Genomic DNA, 14,583 nt, shown 5'->3' on the forward strand with positions numbered 1-14,583 from the left:
CTTGAGCGCACACTCCAGCACCGCCTGGGACATCTGGAGACTTACGTCCAGACGACACCAAGTTGGAAGTGCCTCCAGCATCACTCAACAGGTATTTATCAAAATTCGGAGCGTTAGTTGTTAGCTCACCACACGACCACAAAATTCGTATCGGGCGCCAAGGGCTCTTTTCGCCCACACGCATAGGAGCTACTAGCAACCGGCCTGGAGCGGCCATAGTCTGCTCCAGGCCGGATGCTGGCACAAATGAAGTCCCGCCTCGCCCATCCACATGAGCGACATCCACACACCTAGGGAATTAGCCACCTCCAGCCCAGGTACCGCCAATGTTCATATGCGTGACGTCCCTGCATGGGACGAACAGACACTACACCACCATAACAAAAAAAAACCCCTTCTATTTTTTGCTTCATCCTTGGTGGATTCTCCCAACCCAGTAAACCCTACAGAACCCATTGAGCCTTCTTTGCACACGCAATTGATAAGTGCTATGACACAGTTTTGTCTCTTGCTTTCTCTGCACAGAATGATGTTCCCTGCAGTATCCATTTTTGTGGACTGAATTCAGCCACTTCCTCTTCAATCAAGCAACCTACAGTGCGGCTTGACTGGTCTGGCCCACAAGGAGTGCCTGCCTCACAGTGGGATTCACCTCAAGGTTTCTGTGGTGAGTTAGGCATGCCTTCCAACCACCACAGACAGATTACAGTTGCAATTTCTTGCACTTACGTAATTTATTCTCAGGCTTGCCCACCTACTAAACTTAGGTTTCTATTGTTGTTACTAATTTAACCCAGTTATGTCCAGAAAGAATTAGGGTCCCGATACATAAGGACTTGACATTGATTTTCTCCTTTTGTTTTTTCTTTATTTTTATCTTCTTGCTACAGGGGCCACCCACTCGCCCTGATGAAGGCGGTTCACGTAGAACAAAATGTATCCCTCAGAAGCATTTCCAAATGGGATAATTTTTCCGCCGAAACGTGTACTCTGTGCAAGGGGGCTGTATTGATCCATATGTCCGATTAGTACCTATTTAACAAACATCCTCAGGCCAGCAATTATATTCCACAAGCTGACCCAGTTCCCCCTGTCACGTTGGCACCTGCAAGATGAGTTGCTTCCTTGTATAGAAGCAACTCCAGGACCTAGAGGGCTACAGGTCTAATAAACCTTTTTGACTCCTACATGTATTTTACATGGAGCATGTTCTAAACCCAGAACTATTTGTGAATATTTTCCCCTTTGGGTCACGCTTAAATACTCTCCATTCAGCAAGCACTAAAAGGCCTGAATGGGCATTTCTTTCATGTACCTCATCAAGTTATTGTTGTCTAGATTATTGAAATTCGTCTCATACATATTGCTTTCAAATGCTTTTTTTTTTTTCTTTTTTGATGTTCTTATGTACCCCACCAAGTTATTCGTTGTCTAGATTATTGAAATTTGTCTCATACATATTGTTTTCAAATGTGTTTTTTTGATGTTTTTTTGTTTTAATACAAACCTTTTATGTTCACAACCTTTGACACGTGTGAGTTTCCTTATTCGATCTTTCTTCTTTCTGGACAAACCTTTTGGGTTACTAACTTAGGGATTTAATCCATTAGTACAACTATACCAGGCTCCCCGATTTTCATTTGTTCCATTTATTGACTAAAATTGGGTATGAACCTGGAAGGTAGCAGTTCTACTTCCTTTTGTTTTTGTATCTTTGATGCCTGAGTCTGCTACTTGTCACCCTGGGCACACCGAAGCCCTCAGAATATAACCTACACTCCTCTATCCATGCGGCCTCAGTTCCTCTCACTAACGTGGTTCAGAGCTGCCACCGCAGGGTGCTTTTATTTTTTTCTTTCTCTATTTCTTCACTTTCTTGAACCCCGCTTACCGCACTGGTAAGCGGGGGACGCCCCTGCAATCACCGACTCCCATTACCCTGCTCTGCTTGGGAGCAGTGGTGGGAGTCAGTATTTTGTGCACCTCCAAAGACGCAGAGAAATTTTGGTACGTTTCCCTGGCCATGGCCTTCGACTGTGCCCACTTTATATTTTACAATACTACCAGGCCTTCATCCATTTAAAATGCTACCAACCCATTGGCCTTTGGCCATGGCCATTGATTGTTCACCCCGACCCCACTAAGAATGTATCACTATCTCTTCAAGTGCCCATTTGCTCATAACAAGATCCCCCACTCTCCCAACTCCCATGTTCCTGCCCAGCCCTCTCCCATACCACCTCAAACACTTACACTTGTACCGTGTGACACATTTTCATTTTCTGATCTCATCTTTGCGGGTAGCCGAGGTTATCTGATCGAATAACCGTGGCTACAGCAAAACGTTTGTACTTAAAACTCAATCCCTAGCCCACTTCCAACTCCCAAATTTCACATTGAGCCCTCTCCCCACACCTCTAGCCTGACGCCTTTTCACCATCTTTCTGCCTCGCAATTGCCATTTTGGTGCTTTTTGTTTGCGTGTACCCACGGGTATAGCCGCAGCTATCTCTTGCATCGGAAAAAAGAGATGGCAGCTTTCCCATTTTTGAAAAGCTTCATCCTGCAATGCACCATGGACGATGTAGCTATTTATTTTGGAGAGTGGCTTCCCCTTTCTCCGTCAAATATTTAAAAAAGTACTGATTACAATAATCCCAAACGGCAAAATGATTGCGAGTCTTTGCTTAATACCAAGTTGTTTCCGACCTGGCCCAAATCCAGCGATTTTCGCTGTGCAATTCGAAACAAATGGACCTTTTTTGTCTCTGGGAAAATGAATGGGGACTAGGCCGAAAGTGCTTTTTTTGTTTTCTTAATAATTTTTTTACTTCTTAACAAATCTTTTACAAACTGTCCAATCCGGGGGACGCGCCATGGGGATTGGTGGGGGCGGGACCCCGACAGTACAATTTAGTACAATTTTGTCTGCAAAGTTATTAGTGATTCATTTTTTTTATTTCCTATGGAACTTATGAAATACCTTAACTATAGTGCGGTGACCGCTGCACTTCTATACATATATAAAATGTTTAAGTGCAAATTGTGACACATACATTCATATAATATGCAAAACCAGAAAGAACCTCTGGATAAGATCCCCTTTTAGGCAGAGAGCATCTCAAATGAGATGCACCGAGTTCACAAGTGATACCCTATTTTGCTTGATCACAGGAGTTGCTTTTGCTTTATATCAGATTGACTTGGATGGTATTAAACCAATCAAAAAGCTGCAATACTATGCCTAGAGTAGTGAAAGGCGGTGCCATTTCCTGGCTCATCGTGGAAAGTATTTTAGTATTTTCCTTATCATTTGCCAAAACACAGGTACAGGGAGCAGGCAAAATATGGTGCTGTTGGTAAGAGTGGTGCCTCTCACTTGGGCTGCTCCCTCCCTAAAATAGGAACTAGGCCAGAGTTCCTTAGTGTTTGCATGGCCATCACAAAATATATGAAAGGCGCACATTTCCAGCACTATAAACAAAGACCCGGCCACTCGTGGGGCAGTTCAGTGAAAAGTACAGGCAGTGCTGAATTTTATTTATATTTCGAAAGACTTCTGTAATAAAATCAGGACAGATGAAAGATAAAATACCTGCATGGTATTTCACATTATCGCCACGTGTCCCGTCCGTACCTCGACTTCTTCAGGCTTTAAAACATTGCAACAATTTCATGTTTCAATAAATAGTTATCTAAACTGTCACTTCCTGTTTCACATTCAATCATGTGAGTCGCAAGTTATTCCAGTTTAACCTATTTAGGCATACCACCATCTTGGACTAGTGTTCATTAGATTTTAATTTATAAGGCAATTGTGGTTAATACCACTACAATAAACTGTCATCAACATGGAATTACTACAGAAAATGTACATAAAAACTTCTTCAGTGACAGTTGGAAATCAAGTGCATATATAATCCGAAGCATAAAGTGCCAGTTGTTGAAAAATAATAATATTTAGCTGGATTCTTGAATCTGAATCCATCGATCCAGATCCCATGAAAGTGTATAAATGGAAAGAAAAAACACAATTCTATGCTGCCTTCAAAAATATAATTTAATTCACAGTACAACCCATTAATTGATAATAGGCAAGTGCCTAAACAACTCAAAAAATAATGGTGTATAGTACACACACTCAATGATTAGTCACAAACATATATTAAGGTTACCAAAACAATGTTATCAGTATTCAATTTCATCAAAACATATATTTTTTCTAAATTATTTTTTTTATTTTTTCAATCAATTTTCTTCAAAGATTATTTTTTATAAGACAATGAATTAATGAAAAGTGCATGAATCAAAAATAGAGAAAAACATGAATAAGAGTACATAGCGTTTAGCATAACACTCTAGAACTCTTGTGGGTGCTGGTCAAAAGTTGATACACCATTCATATCTTGATACAACAATCCACAATTAGGGGACCACAAAATGATACATGTTAAGAGATACAATGGCAAGTACACTGATACAACTCTACATACAAGCTTGTCCAATAGATTAAGAGTTCAAATTGAGACCCCCAATCTAGGTCCAACCCTATTACAACATAGAAACAGTAGAATGTGTCCCATCAAGACACAGGACAGAGACTGAGAGACACAAAACATTAGGAAGCAATGTATACATCAATAACGTGTCACCATCCAATATAAAACAAGTATTTTAAAAAGTGAATTCTTATTTTATTGATACTAAAATGAGTGCAAATTGCAAGTGCCAAAAATTGCCAAAATGTGCAAATTTGTAAATATATATATATATACATATATATATATATGGGATAAAGTACCGATACTGTATGCTAAAAGGATATTGCCAGTCAACAAGGGGATCACTTTACCAAATAGAGGAAGGAGTCCGAAGGCTGAGTTCATTCATAAGGTCACAAACGTCAAGGTGACTTGCAACATCCTTTTTATGCACGGTAGGGGATATTTTATTCCTTATGATACACTGTAATTCTCTTTTATACCTGGACTCTTGCTCAGTACAATGTAAGATATTGTCTAGTTTATGATGCATATAATGTGTAGAATCTGTTTGGATTATCAAAAAAACAACTAATATGCAGCTTTTAATGTGCTGCAGAAAAACAACTTTAAGCAGTTTAATAGGATAACTCTAAATAGCCTGTTGGGGCTGAGGGCATATGATGCGGAAGTGTAATAAGATGAGAACATTTTAGGGGATGTGATGGAGACCATGAACAAGGTCCTGATGGTAAACATGGATTTTGACTTTGACACTATTGTTTGGGGTGAGGATCATCATCTAGGGGACCTTTCTTAACCCCAAAAGTGTTTGATTTTCAGAGCTTCCTTGTCTTATATGAACATTTTATTGAGGGATTGGAAGAGTGATACATTCCCTTCAAGCACAGAGGGTTTGACGATCTACGTAAAATGTCCTTGTTGGAAAAGGGCATATATTGTAAAGTGAAGAATGATGAGATTTTTGGATTTGTTGTGATTGGATTTTGTGATTTCCCTGTACATTCCCGACCTATGCTATTTTGTATTTGGTGGGGCCGGGGGTTTGTCTGTTCACTGTTTTTTTTCTGCCTTTGTATAGTAAAAATGTGAATACTAATTAGCATTTATTTGTGCTTTAAAATAAGTAATAACATGGAGATTCTTGTGTTATACTCTAGCACTTGCAAAATAAGCATACAGCCACATAACATGTCTTATCTTTTAATGGCTATAAATTGAGTGTCACAGAAAGCTTTTTTTACAAGAAAGTAATTTAAAAAGCTTGTCACAGCTTTAAATAAATACTGCTGAAATGACAGCTGGAAATCTGCTCTGTGCTGGCTTAAGCAGCAGGCATTGTGACGTCACAGATGAAGAGTAACAACTGGTTACAGAGCATGAGTGATATAATTTTCTTATAATACATGGCAGCTTGCAGTATCTGTATAGAAGCCTGTAAATAATGTTCTTATTACAGGCTAGTTGTGACATCACAACTGAACTGTAATAAGAAAATGACATCACAATTTCACTGTAGTCAGTTAATACACTTCACATGTGACATCACAATGCCTCCTTCTTGAGCCATTAATGAGAATGTCAGCTGTCACTGCAGCACTTAATTGAAAGCTTTTAACATTCCTTGTTTCCGGAGTAGTTTTCTGTGACACATTGCAGCAGGTAATTGACAAGGTACTGTTCATGGTAGAATGTTTAATTTCTGCACTGCTAGAGTTTAACTCATGCAAGCAGGAATGTCCATGTTATTACTTATTTTAAAGTACAAAATTAAAGGTTTTTTCAATACATTTTATTAAATAGCTTAAACTATTTTTCCGCAAGACATTTGGAGCTCCATTTTTGATTTTTTAAATCCAAACAGATTCTGTACTGATTATATGGATCAACAAATGGAAGATGTCTTACGTTATATTAAGCAAGAGGCAAGGTACTAAACGTAATCACAGAGTGTGACCATGTATTATACGGAATAAAGTACCCCCTAATATACATAAAAACGATATTACAAGTCACCTTGGAGTTCTGTGATCTTATGAAGGAACTCAGCCTTCCGCCTCGTCCTTCTATTTGGCCACGAAACTCCTCAGTGACTTGCAATATCCTTTTAATTTAAAGTAGGGGGTACATTATCCCATATAGAAATGGTCAGCAGTGATGTCACAACAAGCCTGAATTAAGAACATTATTTATAGAGGCTTTTACACGTGTTTTGCAGAGCTGCCACGTATTATATATACATAATATCAGCTGAAATGTATTACATGCAAGTGGTTTTAAAAGTAAACAAGTTGTCTCTTTTCTCTTTCTCTCTAAAGGGGATCTGCTTGTGCCAACACCATTTCTCAGTACGTTCAGATGATCCTTCTCTTCCTCTATATCGTGTGTAGAAAGCTTCATGTTGAGACCTGGGGAGGTACGGTCTGATTTAATATTCACAGTTGCTGTCTGTAATAAGGATATTTGTGTGATGCACTCCACGAGGAATACAACTCTGGATGTCAGGCGCATGCTTCTCTTTAAATTGAATATTTCTAAATAGTCCTTACATTTTTCCTGGGTACATAAAAGCCCCCAAAACCTACATCTGAATAAGTAGGTGTTAAGCATACAGCTATATTCTTTTCAGGCACGGCGTTACTATGGTGAAAGAAGAGCGTGAAGTAGCAAACAAAGCAAGTTGTTGCTCGGGTGGGACTGGAGACAATTAGCGAATGAGTGGGAGTCTGACTCAGCCAACCATTTCCGTTCTCCTTGTCTTTTGTAAATGAAAAGACATTGGGCATCATTAGGAAGCAGACGGCCACATAAGGAACGGTGCCGGTTCAGGCGGGCACCATTCATTACAGTCTGCCACATTACGAGGACTGCTGCGGGACCCGCTAAGGAACGCCTGGTCCGACCAGGCATCTTTAGTGGGTCCCGCTAGCAGTGCAGGATGCTAACAACACGCCCGTCATTAACGGGCCCGTTGTTAGCATCCTCCCCATTCCCATTGAGCCCTATGGTGGCTCAATGGGAATGGGGATGTACCGGGTCCGGGTCACGCAAAAGGGATTTACCGGGCCCTCCAAGGTCGGAATGGCCTGGTAAGTCCCCTTTTGCGGGACCCAGACCTGGAACCTGGTATGGAGGTAGCCATGCTGCTTTTAGCGGCATGGCTACCTCCATACTCGTAATGAGGCCCATTGGCCTGATTATGAGTTTGGAGGTAGCCATGCCCTTAAAAAGGGCATGGCTACCCCCAAACTCGGGTCCGGCACCGGGTCCCACGAAAGGGGAATTACCGGGCTATTCTGACCTTTGCGGGCCCGGTAATTTCCTTTGCGGGGGACTCGGTGCCGGTACGTCCCCATTCCCATTTGAGCCCCCATAGGGCTCAATGGGAATGGGGAGAATGGTAGCAGCGGTACCGTTCATAATGTTTGTTTTGTTTGTTTGTTTGTTTTATTTCTAATGCGCTCCAGACCCATAGGTAGAAGGGCGCAGCAGGTAGGATAATGCGAAGTTTACATCGTTACAGATTATACAGGATACAGTAAAAGTTATACATATTATACAAGATGCAGTAATGGATATTATAGATATTATACAAGTTATACATATTATACAAGATACAGTAATATTATACAAATGTGCAGGACCATCATCGTGCAGGTCGATGAGTTACATAGAAGATGGTACGCATAACATATCGTGAGACAGAGGAGAGGAACCAGTGTCAGGTCTGGGAATACTATAAACCTATATCTAGTGGTCGTTGGAGATAAGATATTGGATAGCATTCCTTCTGAATAGTGGGTTCGGCTGATCTGCTCTTAGATTGTTGGGTAATAGATACCAGGTTTTAGCCGCCTTCACAGGGAAACTATTCCCACCGACCGTGGTTAGTTTAAATCTAGGTACTACCAGACAGTTAGTGTTGGTAGCTCTAATAGGTCTGATGGAGGTTTTTTTGTATTTTGTTCATGAGGTAGCTTGGGGCGGCGTTGTTAAGAGCTTTATGTGTCAAGGAGATCATTTTTAATTGAATATTGTGGTTTGTAGATAGCCATTTGTGTTGACGTCTAATGGTGGAAATGTGTGCTCTTTTAATTATGCCAAGCGCTGCTCGCAAAGCATTGTTTTGGAGCGTTTGAAGTTTCTGGATGGTAGATTTGTTGGCGCCACTGTAAAGGGCATTACAGTAGTCGATCTTGGAGAGGATAAGTGCTCTAGCCAAGATCATGCAACTGTCATTAGAGAGGAAAGGCTTGCCTGCTCTTATCAGTTTGCAGGTGTAGGCGGTGGTGGAGGCCAAGGATTTTAGTTGTTTGTCGAATGATAGTGTGGAATCCAAGTAGAAACCGAGGGTTTTTACTTCCTTGGAGACCCTGATAGGATTTCCATCAATGTTGAAGGAGGAGAATTCCTGACCTAATATGTTGGTGTTCATATGTGTTCCCAGGATTATCAACTCCGTCTTGTCGTCATTCAAGCACAGGCCATGTGTGGCCATCCATGCTTGAACAACGAGATATACCCTGTTCACCAATTCCGAGTCCTTCCTATGATCCCCAGAAAGCGGGAGGAGAATCTGTGTATCGTCTGCATAGTTAGTGTAGGTGATACCCAGAAGGTCCAGATCATCGAACAAGGGTTTGGTGAAGATATTGTATAAGGTAGGCGAGACACAGGAACCCTGGGGAACGCCACATAATATAGGGGTAGGGTCAGCTGCTGCCGAAGGGGAAAAAACTCTCATTGTTCTTTCGCTGAGGAAAGATTCTAGCCACTTGATGGCCTCAGGAGAGAAATGGGCAGCAGAGTCCAGGTGTTTGCAGAGTGCCTTGTGATCGACCAAGTCGAATGCTGCTGAGAGATCAAGTAGGAGCAAGAGTGCTGTTCCTCCTCCATCCCTCAGCTCGTCGACCTGCGTCTTTAAATCAATTAAGGCGGTTTCCGTTCCATGAAGTGGACGGAAACCAGATTGTCTTGCTCCTTGGAGCTTAAACAAGTCACGGTGTTTGTGTATCTGAATATAGGCGGCTTTGTCCAATATTTTGAGGAGGAATGGCACAGTGGTAATGGGGCGGTAGTTGGTTGGGATAAGTGGGTCAAAGGTCTGTTTTTTGAGAAGTGGGAGAACCCAGGAATGTTTTAAATTGGCTGGGATAGTGCCTGATGTGAAGGAGGCCTTGATTAATTTAGAAATAAATGGTGAGAGGTCTCTGGCAGCGTCTTTTATTAACTGTGCTGTGCAAGTATCGCCCTTGCAGTTAGATGGTTTGAGTGAAAGAATGATTTTTTCTACTTCTAGTGAGGATGTTTTAGAGAAGTGAAATTTGTTGTTTGCCTCTGGTGGGATACTATGTGTAGAGGTATTAGGGGAGTGCTGAAGGTTGAGCATATCTTTTTTTTGTTGTATTTTGGTTTGAAGTGTATTGATTTTATTTGCTAGCGCATTTTCAATATCTGTGCACCAAGTCTTATCCTTGGTAACTAAGTCTGGTGTGGCTATTGGTGACTCTTATTCCTTCAGTATGGTGAAGAGTTCTCTCATGCTAGAATTAGAGTTAGTGATACGTTCATCATAGGAGTTCTTTTTGGCAAGGTTCACTTCTTTTTTAAAGTGAGAGGAGATAGAGGATAGTTTTGCTTTATTTTCGATAGAGGGACATAGGGCCTCATTCCGAGTATGGCGGTAAGGGATAGCGGCCACCGGTAACGAGACCGGTGGCGGTAATCCCTTACCGCCATACTCCGAGTTCCCTCTGCGCCCTCGCCCTTAACGCCTGCTTTGAGCAGGTGTTAAAGTCGAGGGCGCAAAGGGGCCTCCAAGCCAATAACGGTGACCGTAATGAACGGTCACCGTTATTTGCATCTTCCCCATTCCCATTGAGCCCTATGGGGGCTCATTCGGGAATGGGGAAGAGCCTTGGTGAATGGGGAATTACCGCTCCGCCAACCTTGGAATGGGGCGGTGATTCCGCCATCCACCAAGGCGCTGCCGGTCCGGGTACGGCGTCAACCAAGGCGTTAATAGCGCCATTGGTTAGCGCCATACTCGGAATGAGGCCCATAGTCTCCAGGAATTTTCACTTTTTCTTTTTAGGAGTCGTAAATCTCTCAATTGGGGAGTGAACCATTTGTTAAGGTGCGCTTTAGGTTTGCTTTTTCTAAGTTTGAGCGGGGCGATTTTGTCCAGTGTGTTGAGCATAATCTTGTTATATTCCTCAACTAGAGTACTAGGGTCTAGATTGTCAGATAGAGCGTTTAACATGGGTAGGATGGCGGGGATGACTTTTTCCGCTGTAATACTTTTTTTGTTTCTGGTTAGACAAGGAGGTGCTAACAATGGGACCGCCGGAGAGGGTCTGGCTGTAGATAGGTTAAAGGTTATGAGAGAGTGATCTGTCCAAGATTGGGGAGAGATGGAAGTGATAGAGGCTGTGCAGTTGTAATCTGCTATCCAATCTAGTGTTCTCCCTTTGGAGTGAGTGGGTCTGTTGACTTTCTGAGACAGGCCTGATGCATTGATGGTATTGGCTATGTCTGAGGCTTGTTTGTCCATAGGGTCATTAAAGCCAAGGTTAAAATCTCCTAATAATAGAAGATGGGAGGTAGGTTTAAGGTTGTTGGTGATTAGGCTATGCAAGTCCTCGTCGAAGCTACTGAGAGGACCTGGGGGTCTATAAATTAAGTGGATGGTGAGGGTTTGTATGTTATTTATCTGGAATTTAACCAAGATATTTTCACAGGATTGTAGGATTTGAGGAGGGGATGTTCTGAGAGAGAGGCTCAATTTGGAGATGATGGCAATTCCACCACCTTGTGTGCCATCCCTATCTTGTCTTGTTATGGTGTAGCCTTCTGGAATGGCTAGCATTAGCGATGGTCCAGCTGCGTTATGTAGCCAGGTATAATGGTACCGTTGCTACCATCCTGTTCTGCTCGCGGTGCCGCTCTGAACGCCTGGTCTGACCAGGCGTGCAGAGCGGCCCCCGCAAGCAGAACTCGTAATGTGGCGACATGGCAACAACGGCGCCGGTAGCACTACCGGCGCCATTGTTGCCTTACCGTCACTGTTGTAATGAGGCTTATTCTCTGACAGGAAAGCATGGTTTCACCGGCTCCTTGCTTTAGAGAGAACCCCCCCCCTCAGTGAATTAAAAAAGAAATAGTGAAAATAGTTACTAGCACGCCACCCTGTAGCTTTAACAAAGAAAAGCCTAAGGAGATAGTACTGAAATTCTTCAGGTTCTGTGGACACTTTCTTACTATGTTTTGTGGAGATATTTTGCTAGCTTCCTGTCTCTGAGGCAGTGCTGAGAGGTGCAGCAATATACCGCCTCAGAAAGCTGCAAAGGGCAGGCCAAAGGGAGGGTTGCTAATATGGGTAAACTCCAGCCTTAATTGGGCCATTGAAGTTTATGAAACCGGCTCTCTGGATCTTCAGCATCTAATAGTGAAAATCCAACCTAAGCTGTATTTCCTAAATTTCAATGTTGACAATAGACCATAGGGGATCTCCCCTTGTGGGACACTACTCATAATGCAGGAGTCAATTCAACGTTGGGAATATAAATTGAAGGTGGAGCTTTACATCCTTTGATGGGGGATTTTAACTTACAATTCGAACCCCTAAGAATGTATGGAAAATCTTCCCCCTCAAGGATGATAATCCCCCCGTCAAGCCCATAAAAATGCTGTTGATACAGCCCGAATTCTATAGGAGTAAAATGGAAGGGTTTGCAATGGGTGTCTAGCCCCTGATCTTCCACCAAAGAAACCCTATGACGGGTACATTGTCTCATCACTTATTGAATATGTACTGATCCTTGCTAAGGATTGGGGTTTAGTTAAATCATTTGAAGAACTTGACCGCCAAGAAAGAAACCACAGACCTCTGGCTGTTGCTTTTAAAAATATCCAGCAGTTATTGAAGTGCAAAGCATTGCATTGGAGTTTTCGGATATAGAGATCACAAGCCATGCTCAGTAGTGTGCTGTTAAATGGGCAAGGATTGATTTCCCAGAAATAAAACAACAAATCTATAGCACTATTCTTCATGACGTTGAGGGTATATGTGATGTTTTTAATTCTGATGAGCTCTTATTTTTTCTAAATTTTCCATCTTGGTTGATTCCCTTTCTCCCATTTTGACCCGCAATGTTGGTAAAATAAAAAATGCTGCAATCCAATGAGATGAGTGGTATGATGATTATTGTAGGGATTTAAAGAGAAATAGGGGCTTCCCTGGTAAAGGGAACAACGGTAGATAGGCTTTAGCAACGGAAATTATGCTGGTGATTAGAAACAAGAAAAAGTGGTTTGAGCAAACCCACTGGGACAAACTATTGGATGCAGCGAAAGGTGGGGATTCAGTGACATTTTGGAAACTGGTGTCGGGAAAGGAAGTGAATGGGACTGAGTCACTGAAGTGTAGTAATGGACCACAGATATGGGAGGAGCATTCTAGGGAGTTATATAGAGCATTGGAAGTAAATACGACTGAACCCCTCTCTTCTGTCTCTGATGGCTCCATGTTTGAGATATGATGCTTACAGTCGATGAAATCAGAGAGCCCCTGGACTCTTCAAGACCTAACAAAGCTCCTGGCCCAGACCTGTGGATCTTTACAAGGGAGAACTGTCAGTCTGGGCACCTGTCTTGTGTAGGCTTTTCAATGCTGTGATTAGTTCCAGCAGTATCCCCAAGTCATGGTACCAGGTGATTATTGTCCCAATTTATAAAAAAGGGGGTAGGGACATACCAAGTAATTATCACCCAATATCCCTACTGGACACAGCAGGGAAACATTTAGCAAAAATGATCTTTAATCATCTGCAACAATGGGCTGACTCCAATGGGACAATTAGCCATCTCCAAGCAGAGTTTTGTTTAGCAAGGAGCACAATTGATTAAAGCGGATGCCTCTTCTTTATTCTTCAATGTTATACTGTGATGAAAAAGGTACACCTTTACGCAGTCTTTGTAGACCTTAAGACTGCGTTCAACAGCGTTCCCTGCAACTTATTATTGCAGATCCTTAGGAGGACGTGTATTCTGGACCATGTTCTCTCAATTGTTAGGCAGTTGTTAGCAGGGCGGCTTTGCATTGGGGCTTGAGTGGTGAGTTGACAGATGAGTTTGAATTTACAAGAGGAGTGAGGCAAGGATGAGTCCTTGCTTCGATCCTCTTCAACTTTTACATTCATGAAATTATTGAGGAGTTCATTCTGCGCAGCCTCAACTTCCCCAGGTTGAGTATGGATAGATACCCGAGATTATTGTATGCAGACAATGCTGTTGTTCTTGCCACAACCCCAATGTGATTGAAGCATACCTTGGTACATTTTGTTGTTAAATGTGAACAATTACATCTTAAACTGAACAAAAGTAAAACAAAGGTCATGGTTTTCAGACCAAAACACTCCCGAACCTGTAGGCTACATGCCGATGTAGGTGGCAACAGGTTAAATACTATGATTATCTGGCCATTCGGCTCCAGGAGGATGGCAGGATCAATTGACAAAAGCATGTGTCTCCCTGGGGAAAAAAAGTGGGGGTGTTAGAAAGTTTGCAGCCATACATGATAATGGCTGTAATCCTGGCTTTGGAGATCTATAAAATGTAAGCTGTTCCATCTGCTAACTTTGGAACTGAAATCTGGGGTTATACAGAGTGCAAATCCATGTCAATAATTGAGAATACATTCCTGAAAATGCTGCTGAAATGACCAAATAGCTTCCCAAATGCCCCCCTCCACTTGAAGCGCAGCACTCATGCCATATTAGATCTAGTTTCGATCAACAATTGATGCTCTGGGCAACTCCTGAACTGTCCAAGTTTAAGAGGGGCTCTTGCATGTCTTGGCCACTGGGTGGGATGTTCCCTCCCGTGGGTAATGCATGCTAAGAACTGCCTATTGGCCTTTTATCTAGAGGATTTGTGGACAAATCCTACAGCCATTAATAAGGGAACTAGGTTTGTGGTGTGTAAAGCTGCAAAACAGCTCTCATGCAGAGGGTTGGAGGATGGTTGCATTCGACAGAGGACAGGCCCCATTTACCTGTCGAGTGAAGCATTTTGTGGCTTT

The 14,583-nt window shown here is 42.3% G+C and overlaps 1 protein-coding gene across 1 annotated transcript in view; it reads left to right on the forward strand.

Annotated features, from left to right (window-relative positions):
- The window catches only part of LOC138488293 (multidrug and toxin extrusion protein 1-like), an 832,142-nt gene that overhangs the window by 579,387 nt on the left and 238,172 nt on the right, over window positions 1–14,583 (forward strand). Inside the window, exon 8 of the mRNA XM_069615176.1 lies at window positions 6,821–6,918. Within this exon, the coding sequence (XP_069471277.1) occupies window positions 6,821–6,918 (98 nt within the window). The remainder of the gene's footprint in view (window positions 1–6,820; window positions 6,919–14,583) is intronic.

The sequence above is a fragment of the Ambystoma mexicanum genome, chromosome 9, assembly GCF_040938575.1.
Source record: "Ambystoma mexicanum isolate Mex_15411 chromosome 9, UKY_AmexF1_1, whole genome shotgun sequence".
In the NCBI taxonomy this organism is placed as follows: Eukaryota; Metazoa; Chordata; class Amphibia; order Caudata; family Ambystomatidae; genus Ambystoma; species Ambystoma mexicanum.